At 48.1% G+C, this 26165-nt stretch overlaps 1 protein-coding gene across 2 annotated transcripts in view; it reads right to left on the bottom strand.

Moving 5' to 3' along the window:
- The window catches only part of EXOC3L4 (exocyst complex component 3 like 4), a 482394-nt gene that overhangs the window by 438785 nt on the left and 17444 nt on the right, over positions 1-26165 (bottom strand). For both annotated transcript variants that reach the window (XM_078660229.1, XM_078660230.1), the window contains exon 2: positions 4290-4730. In XM_078660229.1, the coding sequence (XP_078516355.1) occupies positions 4290-4695 (406 nt within the window). In that variant the 5' untranslated portion in view covers positions 4696-4730. The remainder of the gene's footprint in view (positions 1-4289; positions 4731-26165) is intronic.

The raw sequence follows: 26165 nt of genomic DNA, 5'->3' as shown, positions 1-26165 counted from the left end.
TTAAACGTGGTCTTAGGATGGTCATATGAGGAGAAATCATTAAGTTCTCCATGTACAATATGCTATTGTTGAATTTATCATAAAGCGTACAGACTTTCTAGTCTGTAAGCCAAAATTCGGCCTTCCAGTGCTCTGTCCTGATTGGTGAGTGGATTTGTCAGGCCGCTTTGATGAGGTGATAAGTAGCCCTGGGGTAAAGGAGCCATTCTGGGGTGAGAGGGTTCTGCTACATAGGAATGCCAGAGCAAGTTGGAGGGGCCGTAAACAATAATGTTCAATACAAGGAGGACAAAGGCAGGAGAAACCAGTATCATTTACACCCCTACTCTTTGAACTCAGCCGCCAGATTGCAGGCTTAAGGAAGGAATGTGTAGATGTCAGGGGGAGGGAGAATATGGAGATGAGCCATCCAGGAGGTTGGTTTTTGCCAGCTCCTGCCTCTCTGCTGGGACTTCAGCCATATTGAATTTTGGAGAAATGGTTTCTGGGTGACCATTGTGCCACACTTTGGAGAAAATGGTTATGCTCTCGGGTGTCGTCCTGCACCTCATTGGGCAGGAGTGCCCTCCTGTGTGACCGCAGAGAACACTGAATAAGTATCTGAGAGGGAAATTGCCTCTCAGATCTGCTACTTGAAACTACAGAAAAAGAAGGGCCCATGCTGGAAGTTTGATTTGCACCAACCAGGCCCTGAACTCTGACTGACTGTGCCTGCTGCACAATCTGGAACTACAGCCCTGTGGATAAAATATGCTTCCAAAGGACTAAAGAGTTGACTCCTTGCAAGCCACAGGTTAACAGAGCTCACCTGGACCATCACCATCAAGAATTCCCAGCCTGGAGTACTACCAGTTGGTTTGTAAGGGTTTTGTCCAAGTGGATTGTGGAAATTAAAGTCTCAAACTTCCAAGGACCATCTTGGAGCTTTCTCACCCTTGGGGAAAGTTGTGGACACTTTGAGACCCTCAAAGGAACTTCAGGAAGAAGTTTCAGAAGTTTGGAGCAACTTGGACTTACTCGACCAGGCCAGCCAAGCCGGCAACCCTCAACGGCTAGCTGGCCTACCTTTAAGGTTCACCCTGGTAAAAAGCTCCGGAGGTCCGATTACTAGAGTTTGACCGGTAGCTGGTCGAAACCCAAGCCAGCGAACCCTCACCGAATCCGGTCTGGTGAAGATCATCAAAGGACCCTAGGAGAAAAAGTTCAGTAAAAGTTTTTAAGTCTGAACGTAGAAAAGGTGACTGGGAACAACCCCGAGAGCCAAGCCACCCACCTTCATCCATGAGTCAGCCTGAATCTCTGGTTCGTCCCGCTGGAACAACCAGAGGCCTGACTGCCATACGTTTGAGCAGGAGCTCGACGGAAGGCAAGACGGTGAACCTTCACTGAATCCGGACTGGCTGAGAGCTTCAAGGGACCCCCGGGAAGAAAAGCTCCAGAAAGGTTTCTATGTCAGAAGGTATAAACTTTGACCGAGACCTACAGCGAGGGGTAACCACAAGGGCTCTATCCTGGCCGGCCTGAAACTTTGACTTTGTCCCGGTCTAGCATGACCAGATGTCCCAATAGGCGCTATAGGTTTCTAGGTGCTCTTTAGTGCTAAATCTTTCAAAATTCATATCTCCAATTCCCTACATTGTATTTTATTCGTTTTGGTGTCATTTTAAAGATAAAAATATTTTCTAATTTTATAAATTGGTGTTGGATTTTATTGTGTGTTGCATATTAATTATTTATTGAATTTGTGTTTTTAAATGCTTTACATACCTGTCTTTGAAGATTAGCCTTTCTGCTCGCAGCCAAGTTACCAAGGGTTGAGGATAATTTTCTAAGACCTATTCTGAGCCCTATATTATGTTAGTGGTATTATTTCCAGTGGTAGATGCATATTCACCACTGCTAATGATCCACTTTCCAACAGTAAGTTAAGACGGGCATGAGGTGGAATCAAATCTATGCAACTGTAGTGTTTGGTAAAGCTGGCATTCAGCAGCACAGATGCAGGACTCCAGCGTGCTGGCCCCCTCATGCACTAGTGAAATGGCATTAGGCGCAGAGGTGTGACAGACCCTTGTCACCCCAGCATCCCTGCAATGCCTTCACTTGCCCAGTGCTGCTGCTTTAAAAGCATCCAGTAAAATGACACAATTTGCATATGCAAACACAACAACCTTGTTGCTGAAGGAAAATAAATATGCAAAATACAACATAATGATGTTCCTCTGGGACTGGAAGCAAACATGCCCTTTGGAACTGAACAAACAAACACGTTCTGCTTATTCTCCAGTGTTCAGGGAAGGAACTGAGTGTAATTATGGATTTTGCTTTGCCCTGCTGAAAAGGTCCGTTTATAGCTAGGTTTGTGCGGAATGTGCCAATGCGTCACCACATAACGCCTCACCTGCTCAGCCTTCACTGATTACCAGTGAAAAGAAGAGTAGAGTACAAAGCTCTCCCTTTGGCACATAGAGCAATGAACAACACTGGTCCGCATTATCTGAGGCAACGACTTCGAAAATACAGCAACAAGAGAGCACTCAGATCAAATGACCAGAATTTTCTGGTCATTCCATGATTTGCAAAGCTCAGGACCGGAGGTCGATCCTTTTTGGTTAAAACTACCACTCTGTGGAACACTATGCCGGAACATCTAAGGAAGATCAACTCTGAACAAATGTTCAGGAAAGCGTTAAAAACTTGTCTCTTTGCTCTTCGCTAACACCTCACTACCGGTTTCCCATGCTCAGGTCAACTAGCACTACTAGCGCCGGGAAACCTTAGTTGGAAGTAGCCGAGCGCTTTACAAGCTATCTAATATTATTATTATAGGGTGGTGCGCCTTGGACATGTCTCACTGTACAACGAGCGTTATGGTGTGGTGCAAAAAGTAGGGCAGAAGAGCAGTGTCCCTGATATTAAGTATTGTGTGATTTTTTTCATTGTCTTTGCTCAAATGTTTAACTCATCTGCTGCAAATTTCAAGAAGGTTTTGCTTTTGCATTTTAAAATTGTATTTTGCACTGCATTGGCAAATCCTTCCATTCCATACAAATTTCACACCGGGATATAAACTGTCGGCCTGTTAAGGAAGATGTGCAAAAATATATTCTGTGTGAACAGACACAGATCTAAGAAAATTGCCAAGTATCAAATATACCAGGGACACAGGTGGCACTTGCATGTTTAAAGAGGTTGCCTTTGAAGTTGCGCCACATAACGCCATGTGTACATTTGTCAGCATGTGCATGGACAGCGCGGTCTGCTTCATGACCCATGGCCACCGTCCAAGGCCCATGAAACTGAAAATCGTGCAGGGAGATCACAGTTTCTGAGCATCCTGTGTATGTCAAACGTTGCACAGAAATGTAAATAAATATAGTGCCGCAGTTGGCATGTGCCATATGGGGTCTGGCACACTCGGGGCACCAAGCCAAATTGGGGTCAGAATTAACTTATGTGCGGCCAATGGTTTTATCTGCAGAGAGGTGGCATGCTCACACGTCAAATTAGGTGCTGCAGGTTGACAGACATCTCTTCGCAATTATGATAGATGAGGTAGGTAAAAAATAATGAGTTACATCTGCGTATCAATACATTCTGCACAACCATGGGATAACCTATCAATAACCAAAACTTTGTGGAAGTGGTTGAAGGCAGTGGACTCTGGGGACTAGGACTTCTTTTTTGTCATCAGACTTTGATTAAGAGCAAGAGAAAGAAAAGAAAGAAAGGGAAAAAAGAGCAATATATAAAGGCAGGACGACAGTGATAAATACAGAAAGCTTGGATGAAAACAACAGAAATATAGAGACAGGAATTGTGGGTTGGTGAAAAAAGAGTCCCGAATCAAGACTAGGCAGCTTTCGTATTCTAGGTGTGGTATCATATCTTTGTCAGAAGTTTGTCTGACATAAATATTGCAGCATTGGAGTAATCTACACCAAAAGGGACGATATGTTTGAAAATGATATTTAGGACACACTATTCATTACGTCAGACAATATTTCTGCACATTATATTCATCAAATTTGGCAACACCAGCAGTGAGTGCCATAGAAAATCTTTGGGCCCCAGCACTTATATTTTTACAAATTAAGCACTGCCAAGAACACAAGCACTTGCTTCTGTCACTCTGCTGACTGCCCAGTCAACATGTTGGATTGAAGTTGTTAAATTATTGAATCACTTGACTGGATTGAGGCCAGCTGCTCATGCAGCGAATCTACCTGACTGAAACTGGTATGTTGACTGATGTGCATAAAAGGTTGTACAGCATTTGTACATCTTACCTGAATATATTTTGAAACCTGATGATCCATCTTCACAAACCTCTTCTATTTTACCTCTTGTTTCAGTGGTGTTCCCATTGTCCGACTTCAAAGGAAGGTATGGATCACTTTTTCTGCGGTTCTTCACTCTAAAGCTTCCAAAACTTCCACTAACCCGTCTAATGATATTGCTTTTACGTTTTCCCGGACTTTTCATCTCCATAGCATCTTCATCATTTCCATACTTTTCATAACCCCTTTTACTGTCCCTGAAACTCCAACGAGCCACAAGGCCCGATTTAAAACTGGTATCCTCACGCTTGCTACATTTCAAATCTGCGCCATCCTCTGTGTTGTTGGTCTGTTCATTCTGACTGCTGGCCATGCTAGACAGCGACCCTTCTGAGGACTGTTCTTTAACTTCCATCTCATTTATCTGATCCAAAGGTGCCAGCCAGCTTCCTGAAAAAAGAACAAAAACATTTTTACAGAGAGACAATGACATATAGAAGGATTAGACTTCCAACTGGTGACCAAGCATAAGGTCCAGTTAGCCCAATAATTAATTTGTTATGAGAAAAGTGCAGTGTGGGATGTAAGTGATTAATATACACTCCAACATACAATACCTAGAGTAACATGTTCTGTGACAAAACTGTTTAGAAGCGGTTCACAGGCAATCAGAATATTTTGTATCAATGCGGGCAATTTATCAATGATGTCCCTGGGCTTCCATACTGCAAACCCTCCAAATGGGGACAAAGTACCCTTTTAGCGCCTGGCTCTTGGGATAGCGAGGCAGAGCGGTCCAAGGCTGGCTCGGGAAGGTGTTGCTAATTAACAACTCAGAACTTGGCAAAGCTTAACAACAAACACTCAATTATTAATGACCTGAAAATATTTTTTAGCTATAAAAGAAAAAAATACTTTAAATGTACACACAACAGCATAGGAAGCACACAATTTCTAACTTGTATATGTTTTATATATATACAATAAGAGTATAAAAAACAATACAAAACCACCTCTAGGCACCTCACAAGAATTGTCATGTGCAAATCGTATACTCCAAGACTTTATCAAAGGTGATAACTAACACCAAAGACCTTGTCCACTGTAGTAATCTGCAGGAGTCCATGAGCCAAAATGTCTGCCTACTGGCTCCAATGCAGTGTCTAAACTATGCCCCAGTATACCTTTAACATATGCACTTCGTAATTAAAAAAATACAGAGGTACATGGTTTGAACTTAATTTTTACAATCTACTGACAATAGAATTGCTTCCTTCGACATTTCCTGTCATTTTTATGCAGATGATACTCAAATCTTTCTCTTTTTCCTACTTCCATTTTCCCATCTGATGGTGGTAACTCGCTTAAATTGAATCTATCAACAATGGATATAATCTATTTTCCTGACACCTTAATACCTACCTCCCTCTCCTACCTATACGTTCCCCTAGATACCACATGATCCTCAGTCAGTAATCTACGGGCACACTTCAACCTTTCAATGAACATGGAAATGCTCATTACCAATATAGCTGCAATAGTCAAGTGTTTCAATTCTTAAATATACTGAAACTACTCTTGAATGTCTTCTTCCACACAGCAAGGCACTGATTTGCTCACGTGTTCATGGCAAACGTGACTACTGTAACTCAAGTAGGACATCCCCAAAGTTATTTTACCATTCAGGATAAGGTTCTGAATTGTACTAAATAAAACTCTTTTCAATCTCCTTGGACACTTTCCAACCTCACAGAACGACCACCAAGCAGGGTTGTTGTCAGCTAAAAGCAGAATTCTACACAAACAACTGATTCTGGTCTTCAAAGCCATAAATGCCTCATCTCTGAACTATCACTTTTTGACAGTAATCCTGACAATGCACAGTCTGGCCCCTAGCCCATCAAAGCTCCATGACATGAAGATTCCCTTCTTTCAGCTTCTAGGGTCCCTGCACTCGAACAATTTTGAGGTTGAAATGTGTTCAGTTATTGGGCTTGAATCATTCAAAATGTCTCTCAAGGATCACCTAATCCTACAAGAATGGTGATAAGTAACCATATCTCAGCACTGAAATTATGTATATATGGTCATATGATAAGTGTATGCACTTTCCTGTAATTGCCCATCATACATCATAGCCCACGCCCATCTCAATGGATCCACCCAGAACTGCTAAACATCCCACTTACTGAGTTTTATTGCTCGCCAACGTTTCTTGTTGGAATATTCTAATATGTACAAACAAATAAAAAAAAGAATGTATTTTACACCTATGGAAAACAGAATTCATGTTATATGTCTGTTTTAATTTGATTTTATCTATTTTGATGTAATGTGATCTAACTTTTTTTTCTGTTTGCGTGGATTTTGTGATTCTGAAATTAACAATTGATTGACTGGTGTATAACTGATAAATACAAACTTTTAACTCTCATGGAAAGAGGCCAATCAAATGAAACACAAATATAAATCACAGCAGCTACTCTCACATGCAACATTAACTATTTTCTAATCAATGGTATAAGCTTTCAGAACTTTCAACTAATGTTGTTTCTTTAAATGACTGCGAAACGTGCAAAGATAAGTTTGTTTTGTTAGTCATTTCTCAGCACAAAACACTGCAGATCGTAGTATCTTTAATTTGACTTACAGATAGGACACATCAAGCTAAGGTGGTGAAATGGTTAAGGTTTTGAATGCACATTGACTCCTTCACATGCCAGCAGGAGGCTGCTGTTCAAGAGGGTATTGTCTAAACGGGTAGACAATGCTAGGGAATGTCTTATAGCATTACATATATAGTGAATATGATGTGGGATAGTTCAATCTGTTCATGCTATGACCACAGGAATCAATCCACAAAGTCATGTGTTGGGAATTCACATGGTGGACTATATGTGGTGGAAGAGTAGCTAGCGATGTGTATTCGTCCTCCAACTGAGTTTCTAGAAACCCCACGTCAAAATGACTCCACAGAGGTAAACCAAATCATCTGAATTATCCTATAATTATGCATTAGTAATTTGGGCCAAGATCACAAGTTTCGGTAAGAGAGATTCAGGAAGTTTCAAGGATCAACAATTAAAAAGTATAATTATAAGAATAAGTAATTCAGTTCTAAATCAAGATTTTAAACATAACACATTTTACTATGTAATTCCTCTGAAACTTCAGTTGGGACAAACAATAATATGGTACCCAAAGGAAGAAAGCCAATGGAAAAAGGTTGAAAAGGCAGAAAGTCTTCCTGGAGACACAACTAGTGTAAAAAAAAGGACAGTGGCTCAATAGTAGGGCTTGACAAAGATGTAAAGATGAACGTCACTTAGCCATGCACAGTTTTTTTTTTTTTCAGTTCGACAGCTACTCTGAGAGCGTGACCGGTGGCAAAGTCTTTAAAGAACAAGTAGGGGAAAAAATAACTTTGCATTATTGTGGGACTTGTGCCACTGCTGTGCAGGGCCAAGCTGTGCTTTTATGCAAAACAACCGCCCTATGGCCGTACTCAAAACAGAACTGGCATTTATCAAAACATCAATAGCCTTCAGTGGTGGGTTTCAAGAGAAGCACGACTCAGTAGCTCTCACAGTGCATCTGGTTAATGCAGTTCATATTTGCAAAGTCCAGTCTTATTTTGAGTGCAGGCAAGTGGAAGCTGTTTTGCATAGAAAGTTTTCTGGGGCCAGTGGCTAGGAACCAGAGGGAGAAGAACCTAGCAGGAACATCTTGTTTAATGACCAACTAAGAAGGCATACGTTTTTAGGTTTCGCCTCCACATCGCTTGCGCTGTGTTTGTGAAATCTATTGCATTCAATATAAATCTTAATTAAAAAGGGCTTGCATCCCTCCGAAGTTTTGCTTTGGCTCGTGTGCTTGCCACTTAATTCTCCTCTTTTTATTGGCTGCAGCCTGTTGTTCCTTGTGTACTTCTCTTATCAGTCTCGCTAGGCCCAATTACTGTTTCCATGCGCTTGTGGAACTTTTTTGTTTTGTTTGCCTGCTCAATGCTTTCGACGTTACTCTGGCCCCGATCATTAACGTACTTTTTAAATATTTATTCTTGTATGCATGTAGAATTCAGGCGACTCTGAGCAGAGCGTCAGCTCTTTCTACTTGATGCGTTTCACACAGTTCCTTATGGCCGATTTTTGTTTACACTATTTCAATCCTTCTTTCGTTCCCACACTTCCACCTGTAGCCATCTCCATTTTAGTAGGTATGCCCCTTGCCTGCCATACTTTTCCAAACACGGCACGGCTGCTCCTTTAAACTGTGTACCTGGCTTGTGAAGAAAGGAGGCTTGGGGCAGCTTTTTACCTTTTTATGGTGCCGCTTTTTAGCCTTCTTTCATTCCCGCACTTCCATAGGCCAACTCCTGACCCCTTACAGCGTGTCAACATATGCCCACTCTTCCCCATATATTTAATGTTGCTCCCCCCCCCCCCCGCTTTGCTGTATGAGCCGACCCTCCACCCTCAGAGCTTCAACAACTCCTCCGTTCTCTTGTCGTTCAGGCGCTTCCAGGTTGTAAGGTTGTGAGTTACACAGCAAACCACTTCCGTTCTAAGCAAGCTACAGATCGTAAGAACCCCAACACAAAAGACTGTCGCTGTCCGCATCCCCCGCAGGGGGACATCAGCAGGGCAGCCTTTTAGTGCCCACTAGGCGGAGCACCCCCCCCCCACTTGGTCTCAGGGAGGGGAGGCTCTGTTGGCTCGCTAGCCCCTCCCCTGGGCGGGTGCACCGGCAGCGTCCAGGGGAGGGCGCTCGCAGGAGGACGGGCCGGGTATTTAGGCCCCTGCCGCCCCCCAGATCGTCCTCTTTGGCTCCGGATCTGTTGCTGACCTGCCTGTACGCGCTGCACGGCTACTAGAAATTGGTGAGTCCTAGATTGAAGACCCCCTCGTGCCCGCTTCCCCCCTTCTGGGGGTTGCAGCTGGGTCGGGCGGCCGGCTTAGCGCGGGCCGCTGAGGCTGGTGGCAGGCAGGTCGGATGCTCCGATACATATCACCCCTCATGCCAGCTCCCCCCCTTATGGGGGTTGCAGCTGGGCCGGGCGGCCCGCTTAGCTGCGGGCTGCTGAGGCTGGTTGGTGCAGGCCTGATGCTTGGCCGGATATTCCCCCTCATGCTCGCTCTTTGCTGCGGTACGCTGATAATGGCGATAGCCAGGCTCGGGCGCACGACAACCCGCGTGCAGCGGCTGATCTTTCTGACGAGTCCTCCGAGGCCCCTTTGGGCCCGGCTCGGGCTAGAGCAAACGGCGACCGCGTGCTGCCCCCTCTCCCCCCTTCGCGTTCATTTAGTAGTTTAGGGGCAGTTACCAAGCAACCATGGCAGTTTGTAGGTGCATCCAGTGTAGGAGTGTCGTGATGCCAGACCGACTACGCCCCGGCGCCGCTGCACGAAGATCTGCCAGTTTGCGAGAGTAGACGCATCCTAGATGCGCCGCAGCGCTAAGTGATCGGCGTGGTACAAAGGCAACAACTACTGACCGCATGGGAAACATCATTTACTACGAAGCAAATAACACGCATAACGTTTACCACGCGTCACTCACCACGCAAAGGTCTTTCCCACGCGTAAGCCTTCAACGACCGTCTTTACCACGCGAGTGGTATTCCTTCCTGTCGTCGTTCTGCAAGTACGATCTGCGTTGGCTTTGGGGGGCTGGGGGGAGGGGGGGATTAAGGGGCTGGGGGGGGGACTGGGGGGAGGCTAGGGGGGGTTGGGGGGGCTCCCCCCCCAAAAAAAAAACCAAGCGGATATTAATAAATAAATAAGAAGAACATTTCAAAAACGTAAAAAAAAACGCTCTACAATGCCTCAAAACGCTGAAGGAAAAGAGCACGTCATAATAGAAGTCCGTTATCAGTTTTGATAGACGTGTTTTGACGCTTGTTTCCGTGGTCGGTGGAAGAAAGGGCTGATGGTGAAAGACGTACAGGGGTAAGATATAAATCAAAACTTTGTAAATTAGGGTATTAATTAAGCGCATTATGAAAAAAATAAAAATATAATGTAAGGGAATCTGTTTATTATTGTTTAAAACATCGATCTTTTCCTTCGTACTGCATGTAGCCTATCAGTATCATTATGTAAATGTAAATGGGACGTCAGATGTTTCGTAACGTTATGATTGCGGAGTAAAAACATGCGTTGTCAAATGCTGCGTGCAAAAGACACATGCGAAGTAAAATTCGCGTGGTAAAGGCATGCGTGGAACTTGAAATCGTTGAATAATCATATATTCTGACCGCATCTGTAGTGGTTACGCGTCTAGATTGTCGATCCTGTCACTGCTCTGTGCCCGCTGAAACAAAGCAGTGCACCACAGACTGTGCTAAGCTGTCCCGAGACCTCGTGCTACCCACCGGTCGTCAGTGGTGGTTTGCGAGAAAAACCTTGTTATTTAGCCTGAGCTTGATGCATTGTGCTGCGAGACCCACTGATCCGGTCGGAGCTTAGTGCGTATTCCGCTCAGAAAGGATGCAGATAAGATGAAGCTAGTCAGCGCCCGCAGGCCCTGGGGGAAGCCGAGCGGGCGCAGGGAAGTCGCCGCCATGTTGTTGGATATGTGGGTCGGCATTGAGGCTGCGGGCTCGGGGTCGGGGCCGTGGTCGGGGCGGCGGTGCGATGCCCTGCCTCGAGTCGGTATATTGCCTACAACAACTCTGGTGCAAGGCCACATTCTGCGGACCACGAGGAACGTGCGTGCTGTATAGGCTATCATCATCACGGGGTGGGCCATGGCTCAAAGCTCAGCCTGCCACACCAAAAGATTAAAGCTAGTGTTTTCTCAACCGAGGTTGTTTCTCAGTAAAGGGCTGTGGCGACAGACATGAGACGCAAGAGTCCAATGTCTCCATCACAGGAATCTAGGGCTCACGCACACAGCTGGCACAGAGGCGAGCGCAAGCCCCAAGGTGGAACTGCTTCCCAGTGAGGGCCATTATAACGAGCAGGCCAGGGGCGTCAGAGACAACCTTAGCAGATACATGACGGACTGAATCTTTCAGATCTCGAAGGGCCGAGGGCTATTCCCAGTCTGTCTTCCAATCTCGCTTCAAAGCGGAAATGTGGCCACATGGCGAGCAATATGTTAGCAATGAGTAAGGGCCGTTTCAAGTAGCCGGCAAATGTAAGTCATCTTCCACTCCTCTAGGGCAGCACGTCTCCTCACAGGCGAGAAGTATCGTAGGACGCACGCTACGGGGGAAAGCGAGCTTCATGCTTCCATGTTTTAGGACTACTGTACATTATATTCACAACAAGTCATAATAGTATAGCGTTAACGTGTCAGCCGTTGTAGGTATTGAAGGATTCGGTGAGTTGCCCGCTATATCATATGATGGTCAGTGTCATTGCCGAGACTCGAACTGGTTTCTCCGGTATCGGCTCGCAGCAGTACTAGGAGATTTATGACTAGCCCCGAGACCGCAGACACGTGGCGCCTTCTCGCGGCGGGGTGGCGTGTCGCGTGCCCGCCAGCGGTGCCAGCCCTGAGCCTTGACGCCGCCATGTCGATTGGGAAAGTGCGTTTACTTAGTTGAGAGCCCCTTGTACATGACTGAAGCGGTTCTCACAGTAAGAGGGGCGGCTGGTTAGCCCGCAGTGCACAATGTAAACATTGGAGCAATTTAAGCACCAGTACACTGGTACCCACGAGGTTTTTCAAGGTGTTGCACATGAACTCTGTTCTTTTGGGTATATTTAAGGAAGTGTAGTTCGAATTCACTAAGTACAGTTTCCATTACATTATGCCACCAGGTGCGAGGCGAGATGAACATTGTATTGCTAAATGGGGGGCTAACATGTATGTATTTCAGGGGTTCCGTACCGTGTGACAATGAAGATGGGCCAAGGCGAAGCCAGACAGTGGGCTTACCACACAAAGGAAATGAAGAAGAACGGCCTGAGACACAGGGCCCGGTAGAAGGGAAGAGCGAAATGTTGTTGCATTTCTCCCTTTTTATTACAGGTCACACACAACACCGCGTGGAAAACGGGCGGCTGTCGTTGCCAGTTGCACTGAGAATAGTTTGAGACCAGGGACCCGCAAGGGCAGAAGCCACCTCTCGAATGGACGGCCTTGTGACCCCGTTTCCGTTATTCTCCCAAGTAACCTGCGTGGACGAATCACAGCAGGCAATGTCGCAGGATGGGCTGTGGGAGGAATTCATGGCCATAGCTAAGTCGAAGGGACCAGCGTGGGCACAAGGATTCATTGAGGCGTGCAGACAGGAGGACTCGGGAGTGGTGGCTGTCACCCCACCGGACTACGCGGCTGGCCCCTCGACCAGGGAGCTATGGAGGTCAACGCGGAATCGCAAGCCGACATGCAAGGACATTCCGGCCGAGGCTCCTCCTGCAAAAAAGAAGCAGGCCACTACCTCGCCTGCCCCAAGCCAGTGAACACACCAGTTGTGGTGCAGGACTCGGCCACAGGCCTGACTGACTTGGCGCAAATGGGTAAGGCGATGGACCAAATGTTGGGTCTTATGGCAGTCTTTCAAGAACGTTTGGATGCTATATCAGCACCACCACAGGTGCTGCCGGCTGCCCCCCCAGTGGCGGCATCGGCGTCGGTGCTGCAGGTGTGGGCGGGTCAGGCCACGACCACAGACGTAACGGGGAGTAGTCAGGGGGCTGCAGCTGGGGCAGCCACCACGGCTGCAGCAGCTGGGAATGTTGTAGCCTCCTTGCCAGCCGCGCCAGCCGCAGCATCCACTGTCGATCAGACTAGTTTGCCCCCCCAAACCAGCAACATGGTGGTTCACAGTGGCAACGCTCAAATCACAAGTGTAGGTAGCGGAGCGCCTCAGCTCTGCCCACTCGGTACCACCCCGGGCTCAGGTGAAGGGCTTAATGGGGCTATGGGGCGTGCACCGCGACCGTTAGTTACGCAGGCACCAATGGCTTTGGGCCGTTGTTCACTGGCATGGCAGGTACCGTTGGCAGCGAAGGAAGGGATATGGAGGCGCGAATACATAGATATCCTGACACTGTTGATGCATGGGTCGGCAGGCGCAGATACAAGGAGGGTGGGTGGTAAAGAGGAGGAGAAAAAAGTTTGATACCAGCGTTGGCCAGACAAAACAGTGGAAAATTGGACTGCGGCGTTCAACATTTTAGCGGCAGTAGTGGTGCAAAAGTTCCCCGAGCAGAGCGAGGCCTTGATGCAATATGCGAGCACCATCCAGGAGGAAGCAAAATTGTCTGGTGGGATGGGTTGGTTTTATTATGACCAAGATTTCCGGAAAAGAATGGCCATATGCCCAGAGCTGCGGTGGGATCAGAAAGAGATACAGCTCTGGGTGCAACACATGTGCAGGTTTACTCAAGAAAAGAATGAGTTGCCATACAGGGCGCAGAGTGAGGTAGAGAGCAGGAAAGGGGACCAGTTTAACAATCGTCCTTTCAAGCAGCCCTTTTGTGGGGGCTGTGCGAGAGGACAGAGGGCGGGGCCCAAGCGCTTCAATTCAGGTATATGCAGGCTTTTCAATAAGGGAATTTGCACCTGGGGTAGAGCTGGCAAATTCACGCATAACTGCAGCAAGTTCGGTGCCCAGCATTCAGCAGTCTCCTGTACTTCCAGCCAAGGTGCGCCCCCTGTCATCCAGGCTAGCAGATCAGACGCCCCGGGCTAGCGAGGGCAGTGACACGAGCCTGACCACGACATTGACGAACGCTATGCCCCCCTTCCCAACAGCTATCGGTGAGCGGCCTGCTAGACATAGCAAGGGCCCCTCCCCCATTATCCTGCAGAACTTTCTCCCACTACTCAGGCTGTATCCCACGGACAAAGACAGGTTGCTACTAGCAGAAGGGTTCCTCGATGGTTTCAGGATACCATACAAAGGTCCTTTGGGTTGCAGGGACGCTTTGAAGCTAAAATCGGCTAGGGAACTGCCGGGGGTTGTCAGTGAGAAAATCAGAAAGGAGGTGGCGCTGGAGAGGGTGGCGGGCCCATTCCCTACCTCCCCACTTGAGCATTTCTTGGTGTCACCACTGGGAGTTGTGCCAAAGAAGCAACCAGTTGCTTTTCGCCTCATTCATCATCTGTCCTACCCCGAGGGTAACTCTGTGAACCATTGGCTGGAGGAAAGGGCGTGCTCGGTATCATATAGTTCACTGGACATGGCCATTGATATGGTAAGAAGGGTAGGAAAGGGGGCGTTGCTGGCCAAGGCGGATATAGAATCAGCTTTTCGCCTCCTGCCGGTTCACCCCTCCAGCCAGCACCTACTAGGGTTTAAATGGGGGGGGAGTTCTTCTTTGACCGCTGTATGCCGATGGGGTTCAGTTCATTTCTACAATGGACACTTTCTACTACCCATGGCATAACACAGATGACGCATTACCTGGATGATTTTCTGTTCTTTGGGCAGGAAGGAACACAGGAGTGTGCAGAGGGTTTGCGGGCTTATGAGGCGATGGTGGGACACCTTGCGGTTCCCCTTGCTCCAGGTAAGACCGAGGGTCCGGCGCAGGTCCTGATTTTTTTGGGCATTGAGCTGGACACCATCAAGGGTGAATCTAGGCTCCCTGCTGACAAGGTTCTGGATCTGCAGCGGGACATTCAGGCGCTGTTGGGCAAGGATAAATCGACCTTGGGGGCGATCCAGAGCCTCTTGGGCAAGTTGAACTTTGCGGCTCGGGTCATACCAGCAGGCAGGGTATTCTCACGCAGGTTAGCAAAAGCCACGGCGAACGTAGGTAAGAAGCATCATTTGGTGCGACTGGGTCCCGGTTTGAGGGGCGACCTGCAAATGTGGGCGGACTTCTTGGTTGAGTTTAATGGGACTGTCATTTGGAGGGCCCCTTGGGCGGGTAGTCAGGAACTCTGCCTTTTCTCTGATGCATCAGGTAGGGAAGGTTTTGGTGTCATCTTAGGAGAGGAGTGGTGTGCGATGAGGTGGCCGAATGCTTGGAGGAAAAGGAAGATAGCCTCTAACATTACAGTGCTGGAGCTCTACGCCATTGTAGTCGCGCTCCATATATGGCCTGAAGCTTTGGGTAACAAAAAGGTTGTTTTCTGGTCAGACAATATGGCCGTGGTTCAAGCAATAAATGGGCTAACAGCCACATGTCCCCTGGTTTTGAGTTTACTGAGGGAATTGGTCAGGGTGGGTTTGCGCAGCAACATTGAGTTTAGGGCGCATCACATTGCAGGTGTGAAGAATGTGGCAGCTGACGCTCTCTCTCGCTTTCAGTGGCTCCGGTTCCGAGAGGCCTGGCCGCGAGCGAGGGCGGCGATTACACCATTCCCGGCCTCCCTATGGCGACTGCTACGGTGGGGGAGCGACTGAAGATGATGGGTGAGCGTTCACTGGCCCCGGCAACAAGGAAGAAATATGAGGCACAATTGCGAACATTCAAGACAGTCATAGAGTCTGTGAAAGCAGAGGCACGTTACTAGAAGAGCAGGTGGAGGTCTTTGTGGTTTGGGCCAAGGACACCGGCAAAAGTCATTCATGGGTGTCCGGCCACCTGGCTGCTCTGAAGCACGACACCAGGCTCAATGGGGGACACGACCCCACTGGCTTATTCAAGGTCAGGGCGGCACTGAAGGGGTGGGCGGCACTGAAGGGGTGGGCGAGGGATGAGGTTAGGATCCCGGACGCCAGGGCGCCAATAGATTTCCCTTCTTTGCAGGGCATGATAGAGGCGGTACCACAGGTAACTAACTCCCCCTTCGAGGCCAGGCTTTTCACAACAGCATTCTGCCTGGCGTTTTTTGGGGCTCATTGAGAAATCCAAGACAGACACAGCGGGGGTTCCCTTGGCTATTCAGGATGTTAGTGCATCTGACCTCTTGGTACTTCGCCTCCGGAGTTCCAAGACAGACCAGGCAGGGAGGGGCGCGTCTATAATATTACAAGCTTTGGGGGACCCCAGATACTGCCCTGTCACCACGGTAAGGGAATACCTAAGAATAAGGCCGGCGAACCCGGGTCTCTTCCTTATACATGCAGATGGGTCACCATTGACTAGGTTCCAGCTGGACCGCATCATGGCCGCCGCCTTGTCCCAGGCCGGTCTCGTGAGTGCAGGTAGAACATTTTCAAGCCACTCCTTCAGAATTGGCGCAGTCACGGCTGCATTCAAGGCGGGTATGGGGCCGGAAGGTGTCAAGGGTGTGGGGCGTTGGCAATCCAATTGTTTCCCGCGCTACATCCGGCCCTAAATGTGCAAAGCCAACGAAGTGGAAATACGTGTTGTATGAGTAATTTGTGTAATCATTGTGTGCAGTGTTTTCAGACAAATTAAACAAGTGTGACAAGTTGGCGTCCTCCCTCTCCTTTTATTTAATCAGATTGTCGGGTGTGGCTGCTGGGACACTCATATGTTGCCAGGTTGGCACAGTGGGCAACTCACAAGAATTGGACGCAGGGGTTCGCACGGACCCAGTTTGTATGGATGGGCGTCCCTGGTATGAGATGGAGCAGCATGAGAAATACTCTAGAGCAACGCCTGGCATTAGGGGGGCCCCCGCCCAATGTTCTTATTATTCATTTGGGTGGTAATGACTTGGTCAACAAAGGCAGGAGGGCACTCATACAGACCATGCAAACTGACATTTGGGCAATCAGCAACAGACTGGGGTCATGCAAAATATGGTGATCAGAGATTGTTCCACGTAGGGAGTGGCGGGGAATCAGATCCATAGCGGCAGTTGAGCAGTCACGTAAGAGGGTCAACAGGGCCATGCAGAAATTCATGGAGCGTAGGAGCCTTGGGTTCATACGATATGCACTAATACAGGCAAGAGTGGAAGGTTATTATGAGAACGATGGGGTGCACTTGTCCAGGGTTGGGATGGATATGTTTCTCCTAGATGTGCAGGATGCCCTTGGAGCTGTGGGTTGCAAGTAGGGAACGCAGAGGTGGGGGGCTCTGTCATCGACGGTAGCCTCCCCCAGAGCTGTGGCGGAGTTACAGGGCGATCTGGAGGCAGACGGGTACAGTAAGGGTACCTCTGCGGCAGACCGGTACAGTAAGGGTACCTCTGCCTGGCACAGTAAGGGTGCCTGAGCCAAAGACCTGGAGCCGCAGGGAGGTTCCAGGAAAACCGCGACAGTGCCCCGTTAGACCTTCGGGCGGTTGGGGGGCCTGACCCACCGGGGGTGTGCCACACCACGCTCCGCCCTGAAAGGGACGGGAGTATATGACATGATGAAGTGATCCGTAAGGGGATCAGCAAAGGCTGCACTGTCCGGGCGTCGACCCACCGTGCCGGCTGGCTCATAAGGCGGGTGGGGCAGCGAGGGGCTGCCTGCCCTGGATCGCCCGTAAGATAACCCACAAAACGTCATACTTTTTGTTCTATGAAAATAAACCTGCAGCAGTTCTTTACCCATAAACAGTGTGTCTGGTGTTATCATTATATGGGCAAATGTAAATGTGCAGGGGGAAGCGAATGACGGTGTGGGTACTATACCACTGTCCGCGTCCCCTGCAGGGGGACATCTGCAGGGCAGCCTTTTAGTGCCCACTAGGCGGAGCAACCCCCCCCCCCCCCCTGGTCTCAGGGAGGGGAGGCTCTGTTGGCTTGCTAGCCCGTCCCCTGGGCGGGTGCACCAGCAGCGTCCAGGGGAGGGCACTCGCAGGGGGGTGGCCCGGGTATTTAGGCCCCTGCCGCCCCCAGATTGTCCTCTTTGGCTCCGGATCTGTTGCTGATCTGCCTGTACGTGCTGCACCCACCCTATCCTCGTACCCAGCAGCGGGGCAGGCGGCATGCAAGTTGGATGTTTTAATGTTTTCTTTTATGTTGCAGGCGGAGTTACAGGGCGATCTGGAGGCAGACGGGTACAGTAAGGGTACCTCTGCGGCAGACCGGTACAGTAAGGGTACCTCTGCCCGGCACAGTAAGGGTGCCTGAGCCAAAGACCTGAAGCCGCAGGGAGGTTCCGGGAAAACCGCGACGGCGCCCCGTTAGTCCTTCAGGCGGTTGGGGGGCCTGACCAACCGGGGGTGTGTCACACCACGCTCCGCCCTGAAAGGGGCAGGAGTATAAGACATGATCACGTGATCCGTAAGGGGATCAGCAAAGGCTGAACTGTCCGGGCGTCGACCCATCGTGCCGCCTGCCCTGGATCGCCCGTAAGATAACCCACAAAACGTCATACTTTTTGTTGTATGAAAATAAACCTGCAGCAGTTCTTTACCCATAAACAATGTGTCTGGTGTTATCATTATATGGGCAAATGTAAATGTTCAGGGGGAAGCGAATGACGGTGTGGGTACTAAGGAGGGAACATGCTGCTTTCATCAAAGGAAAGATGGAGCATTGTGAAAGAGTTCACAAAACAGAACAGAACAAGCATTTGCAATGCAACGGTCTCCCGTTTGGGACCTTTTAAGTATTTAGCTATGTACCATACTATCCATGGGACCACCTGCCCTCACTTTTTAGTTAAAGGCCATTGCTATCAAACCCCCACTTTTGTGAAGCAAAACTAGTTTAGACATGACTGGGTGAATTCAAGCTACATTTCTGTAATGCAATATGGTCAATATTTTCACACTCCATATTTACGCAAGTTTAAGCTATTGACATTGTAAATGACACTGCCTTTTATTTATGTTTTAAAAACGAAAACAAAAATAAAAGGTTTTGTTATTTGCAATGTCAATAGCTCAAACTTGCATAAATGCGAGAACTATTGCATTGCAAATGCTTGTTTAGTGCGGTTTAGAATTGTGTTTAGTACAAACGGATGGGGACACAGGGAGACACACACACCACACACAGACCTCGTGTGTGTACACACACTCTAAAGGATGAAGAAGCTGTCGGCTGTGACCACTGTGTAAAACCATCAGGTGATACCCATGGAAGTGCACACAAGCGGTGTAGAGGTGCATGTAACGCCCTGAGCTCGGCACAGCCTGAGTGCAGATCTCCTCAGAGGTGTGCACAACTCCACTGCTGCAATGGCAGCTATGAGATCTGTGGATGTGGGGGAAGCACCCCTCTTGAAGCCCTCGTGCTGTGCACAAGGAGGGGATAGCAGAGACTGTCTTTAGCGGTACCTGCTGGTCTAGATCTGCGTGCAGGAGACGTTCGCGGATGATGCAGCAGCCATCATCAGCTGTGTGCACACAACCGAAGGATTCGTGGACTCCGGACACAGTGCTCGTGCTGTGTACAAGGAGAGGCGAGGAGAGCAGGGACTGTCTTCGGCGGTACCCGCTTCTCTAGACCCATGTGTAGGAGACGTTTGCGGATGCTGCAGCAGCCGTCATCGGCTGTGTGCACACAACAGAAGGATGCGTGGGCTCAGGACTCTGCCCGCAGTATGAGGATCTCGTTCCTGAAATACTAGATCTGCCTTTGCCAGGCAGTGATAACACGCTTCTGATCCGGCGAGAAGCTAACCCAAGGCTCAGCGGCCATCAAAGTGTTTAATCAACCCTAGCAGACACCAAGAGGGCAGAACAGAAGCCTGAACGATGCGCGTGCACGAGGAAGGAAGCCAGGCCTCAGTGCACTGTCCACATGGATGGTCACGACAAGGCACTAATCAGGCTGAAAATCACCAGCACACACGTACACAGGCAGCAAATACTCCTACACAGGCAGCAAATACTCCTTATGATGAGCTCTTGAAGAATTCTCGTGAGATCACAGCTACAGATTCTCTCAGATTCTACTAGAGCCAGGATGCCACCAGTGGCTGACGGAGCGCTTTATAAAACTCATATTCATTCATTCAGAGTACGATCATGCCATTTCACAACACTCTGACGCATGTCACAGCTCGCCCAAATATAAGATGGGGAGACCCCCGACCCCCAAACAAATGTACAGAACTAGACCAATTTCTTATCTCAACATCCGCCGTATGTTTATTTTTGCATCGCGCTTTCACTTTAAGTGAAAGCGCAATGCCAAAATAAACACGCGGCTGATGTTGAGATAAGAAATTACTTCACGACAGCCAAGAAGCAGATGAGCCAGTCGGGATGGGCCGGATGAAAGGGACAAAGGGCAGTGGCCAAAAATCATAATTTTCAATAGGAAGCCAGCATTTAGCATAAACGTTGACGTGACCCAATGAAAATGATGGGCGGGGCTTCAAGTCCCCTTCTGAAATCTACTCTCTCACTATAAGTCTTGCCGAGAAAGCAGTGCATGCACTGCAAAACTAGGCGAGACTTAAAAAACCGAGGGACAGACATGAGCAAGTGCTTATCGCATGCGTGGACCAGCAGCAAGGCACCTGTAGGGCTATTTACTGCCTCCGACAGCATGGTTTCCAGCCTCTCTTCCCCTGGTATGATAGTCCTCTCGCAGACTTTATAGCTTGCAGACACCTCGGAAACCCATTCAATAGCTTCACAGTTTGTACTTTAATGCAACATTACAGGTGACCTCTATGCCACATGCCATTTATGAAGAAAAATATCCAGTGTTAACAAGGTGGTGTTAGCTGTCTCAGCATAGCAGAGGGTTCTGCACTCAGTGGAGGGGCGAACAACCCAGGCTAATGCCTTCCTGCCCCAGTGACCGTGGCTTGCTGCTGTGGTCATGTGTATCCTCTGCAGTGCCAGTGTCTGTTTTTTGTCTCAGTGCCATCTCTGTGCCCCTCTATCCCAGTTTACATGGATTCCTGACACCCAGTCCCAGAGTTCATGCCTCCAATTCCCAGTGTATGCATCTCGTCCTGGCACTTGTGCCTCTGACCGTCACCCAGTCTCTGACTCCCTGCCACAGCAACTGTGTCTTCCTACTTCAGGGTCCATGTTTTCCTGCATCATTGTCTGTCTTTCTTCATTACAGTGCTCGCATTCGTATTTCTTAGTGTTCTTGTTTTCACTGCTCAGGTCACCTCCCAGAGCCTAAGAGGAAGCAAAAAAACAGAGCGATATACACACACACACAAAACACAAAAGTCTTCACATACAATCCAGCTCTTCACAGATTAAGCAACACTTTTTTAATAACTGCATCCTGAAGAACAGGTGTAACAAGGAGGGACACAAAGGCCTTCTTCTTCACCCTCTCCTAACACATGAACACCCAAAACTAACAAGCTAGGGTTTCTGTTTTTTTGGCCAGAGTAGGCATACCAGCTCATTGGGTTGTTGTGCCAGCAGCAGAGATCTGTATATCAGTGTAGATCACATATAGGATAACTCGGTGAATTTGTGCACTTGCTACAGGTGTGTGCACTTGTGTGTAATCCACAGGTCACAGGTTACAAAACCAATAGTAGCTCAGCAAGTTTGTGTGTTTGTGGTAGTAATTATAGCTCGTTTGGTTGGCGCACCTGCTGAAAACACCGTATGTTTCTTTCTGTACCTAATAGGGCTATTGGTGCTTATTCCAGTTTTATATTGTAAACAGATTTATTAATGCCAATTATTGGGTCCATCGACAAATTATACATTGACCGCCCTACCAGAATTCAAACATGTAGGCAAAAAGTCACCCACTGTTCCCTTCAGCAGTCACGAAATTCACTCAGAAGTGAGTGAAAGATTAACGTCAATCTAATAGCACCTCATATAGTGATCCAACACTTGGTGCTTATATCACCTTTTTGGTAGGTCTCCCTATCCACGACCACCCTCACCACTGCCACACTTTCTTTAAACAGGGCTCTCAATTGTCCTAAAAGCTCCACGTTTTTAACGACTATTTTCAACCCATTACTCAATTGTTGTTTTCATTGAAGTTTGTTTACTCTTGAGCAACTTCTTCTCACATGAAACTATGCACCTTGGTATCTAATATAGTCGCCTATAGCTATGCATTGACCTGTTGGCCTATTTCATGGAAATCAATAAGTGAATGTTGAGAAGGAACTTAATTGTAGAAAGCTGCCGTGAACCCTAGACCGAGTGCTCACTGGGCAGATTCATCTTTGCATAAAATTCATATTTGATTAACTTCTTCAGTTTAATTGCTATGCAGTGGGAATAAGAAAATGTCATGCTCATCCCATTACATTGTATTCTTTTAATAGAGCAACTGATCAACACAGTCAACCCTGCTTCGAAGACTGGTTGTGTGGCCTTTGCTCCCTCTTCTTGTGTCTCTCCCTCCACTGAAGCCTGGCCTCATTACTTGTGTCCTTCCAATGCTTACTTTCCAGGCACTCTTTTTTTTGGTTAAGCACTCCATGAGTGCATGTGTTTTCTAGCTGTCTCCGTCATGTATTTCTCTTCGCCCCTCCACTGCGCTCCATGTTGCTCTTGTTTGTGTGCTTCTCCCCCACCCTATCTGTGTTGTGCTTGTACCTGTGCACTTCTTCCCCTGCACACATCCTGCTCTCTCTTTCATCCATGTGCGTGTTCCCTCGCACTCCACATTGCTACCTTTCGCCTGTGTTGTGTTCTCCTGTCGGTCTGTGTGGCTTCCCTCTCTACCCAGTGTGATGCTTCACACCAACCACACCCTCCATGTTGCTTCTATGCCCACTCTCCTTATTGCCACCCCACCCACCTTTTTTGAAAAAACGCTTTTGCACTACCCTTTTTTTCCCTTTACCAGTCCAACTTGGATAAGAAAATAAGAAGAGAAAAGACACCTGCACATTTTGTAGGCATGTGCATGCATGGTGAACATAACTAAAAAATGTCTTGCCTGCAAAGGCTGCGTCAAAGCACCTTTTCTATTTTGTATTACTTCCTTAGCTATGTTGCACAGCATCGCTAAAAACCATTGACACAACCAGTAGGTCCAACAGGCAGAATCTTTTGGCTTTGCCAATGCTTGTTATATATTATTCTGAAAACAAATTTAGCACCCATCACCTGATGTGCTCCATCAAGGAACTCATGAACAGAGAAACACAAGTATCTAGGGCAAAGAAAAGTAACTATTGGGAACAATGAACTGTTACCAAGCTTTGCTTCAATAGAGGAACTGCAACTTTGCAAACATGGACTACATTGACCAGTATGCAATGGGAGGGCTGCCGAGTTGTGTTTCACTTGAACTCATGTCTGCCCTGCGGCTAGGCCATTAGAAAGAGGTGGACTGGAAGATTCAAACAGCTGGTGCGCCTTTCACTGGGCAGGCAGGACCCAGCCTGTATTTTAAAGTGGGACAGAGCTCCACCAACAAGAGGGTGTGGTGAGGCACTACTTTTGCCTGTAGAGAGATGTTTGGGGGTCCACAGGACCCCCTTTCCCTGCTTCCAAAGTCTGCCCTCGCGGGGCGCCCTGAGGTGGCACACAGTCAGTGCACCCCCCTCGATAACTCCTCTGCCCCATCTCCCATGTCTATAATATGAAACAGGCAAGAGGTAAAGATTTTCCGCATTTGAATGGGGTCCCCATGCAAATGAAGAAATGTCCCCTCGAGATTGTGCTGACAGGATTTATTACAGATTGGGCCCTGCAGGACTCTGCAGTCCCTTCTGTACTAACAAAATGCCACCGAGGCGCAAAAAAGCAGACACACATGCACTTTACCTTATGGGGACCCAGGAGACTACCGTACACAGGAACAGTATACCACAACCTTTGAATTTTTACACATGCTCTTGCATATACAAAGCATGTTAAGTACTTCCGGGGATGATGAGAAGAACAAGTGAAGTATGAGGGCCCTCCGAGACCTCTTAGAACCCACCTGGAGTTCTTAAATCATTCCTCTTTATTGTAGGAGGGCAAAAGTTTGAAAAGTTCAGCTTTCAGTGTTTTTAGACCCAAAGCTCTTTTGTCCCGCTGTGAAATTCGAGCTTGATCCTTAAGGATCTTCCTAAGGGCCTAATTACGGGTTTGGCCGTGTGGGAGAGGAGCCGTTCATCACTTCTCCGCTCCCGCACCACCAAACCTGAATGCTGCCCGCCCACCAGATTACGATAGAAATTGTTGTCTGGTGGGCGGGCAGCATGGCGATCCCGCAGCGATGCATTAAAAATGCTCAATGAGTCTTTAAAACTGCCCCACCATAGGACCGCCACAGCGCAGTCCAACATGGCATGGACTGTAAAGTCCTTGCTGTGCTGGAACTGGGAGGAGTGCTTGCACAGAGGGGGCAGAACATGTCCCCACCTGCATGCACCTACCTGCATGGTGCAGGGGGGCATTGTTTCCCCACCACCAGGTTTTACATGGTGGTGCTGACCACCATGTAAGGCTGGCGGTCAGGAAACTCAAAATATGCGTGGCAGTGCCACAGCAGCACCTCCATCAGATTCTGAGCCCCTGACCGCCGCACCACCACCAGGGAATGTGGGTACTTGGCAGTTGCAGCGGTCAAATGGCAGTCCAACCACCAAACTTATAATACGGCGGTGAGGCTGTTGGTGCGGTGGTGGCAGGACTGCCACCGCCCCGCCCCCACAAGCCTGGCAGTCCATGGACCGCCAGACTCGTAATAAGGCCCTTAGCGTTTAAAGCGTTTGAATAATCGATGCAACAAATCAGTCACTTACCACAACAGAAACATACACCCAGGTACCAGTTACAAAATGATATGCCTGCAATAAATGCTGAATATTTATCAAGAAATGAACAGTGCTGATGTGTGGTTTAATGAGTGGAAATGTGCAGGCAGCGACATCAGGGTGTTGGCTGTCAATTTCAGGCAATGGCTTTGGAAAAGACACCAGGGAGCTCTTACTCAGCTGTTTGATGATGAATACTGGTTCCACCTCATAGAAAATGGCTGATTCAGGCCCGCACTGTCCCTTTGCGAGACCGGTTTAATGTCTTTGCTTTTATCTTCCCTCGTGCATATTAGTACCACGATAAATAGCGCACCTGCATATAAACATTTATGGAAATCTTAAAACAGTCTCATATGTGTGCCGGGGCCTGAAGCACAAAGAAAAATCTCAGCACCCTCGATAGGTGAGGGGCACTTCAGTGAGATAAGAATAATGAGGGCGCTGGACATGCATTTGCCACACTGTAAAGTATTTCACCAAGTTTAAATTGGGTGGAACATTTCATAGTGTAGTCATTTCAACAGTATATTTAGTAAGACTTTTCTAATGTAAGATAATGAACAACAACAAACCATTGGGACCTAAATCCTTATATAACATTTATAGAAAAGTGGGGATGTAAAAGACAGAACCGCTTGTTTTGTATGTAAATGAGATGGTTCCACTTTACCCCGCTGAAATGAATGTGTCTAGCACAGTGGGATCTGCCAAGCCTTGAGCAGGGCAGGACCTGATGTTCTCATGTTTAACATATGATCCAGTCCTTCCTGGAGGGTTTGAGACCGTGGGTAGGAGGCAGAGGTCAGTTAATCGTTTACTCCATGTGAGAGCACCTTTGCATATGGATTCCCTCTTTTGCCCTTCATCCACGCTCACAACAACAAAACAAAGTGCCTCCAACCAGGAAAGAATATTAAATAATTCCACAGAATTCACCATTTACTTAGACTTTCTACATCGAAGCCTTCAGACTATTGAATCTTAACAGGGGGTGCAGTAAATAGGGCCGGACTGGCCATAGCGGGCACCGGGCGTTTCCCTGGAGGGCCGGAAGAGTGGGGGCCGGTTTTGTACCGGTGTGGGCCATTTTTGTTGCTGGCGGCCGCTTCTAACAAAAGCTCAGCATCGTTCCCACCAGCACATAACCCTCCCCCCCCAACCCCTTTGGTCGGTCAGATGTAATTGCCAGGGCTGGTTTGTGATCCCAGTCCAACCCGGCCAGTAATTTTGAAACATTTCAAAACTGCGGTGGGTTGAGGGTTGTCCTGGGGAGGCAGTTGTCTGGCACCAATAAAACACAGCAGGGACCAAGGCTCGGGGTGTTCTAAAGGCTTCTAATGTGCTCATGCGAGTCCTAGGCACCAAGGGGCATATTATCAAGAACGGCGTGAAAAAATATCGCCAGTTTAGCGGCAGTAAACTGCTGCTAAAGCGGCGATAATGGGCTTGATAATATTCCCTTGTGAATTCCA

Source organism: Lissotriton helveticus, chromosome 9 (genome assembly GCF_964261635.1).
Source record: "Lissotriton helveticus chromosome 9, aLisHel1.1, whole genome shotgun sequence".
In the NCBI taxonomy this organism is placed as follows: Eukaryota; Metazoa; Chordata; class Amphibia; order Caudata; family Salamandridae; genus Lissotriton; species Lissotriton helveticus.
This window is presented reverse-complemented; position numbering and strand designations above follow the sequence as displayed.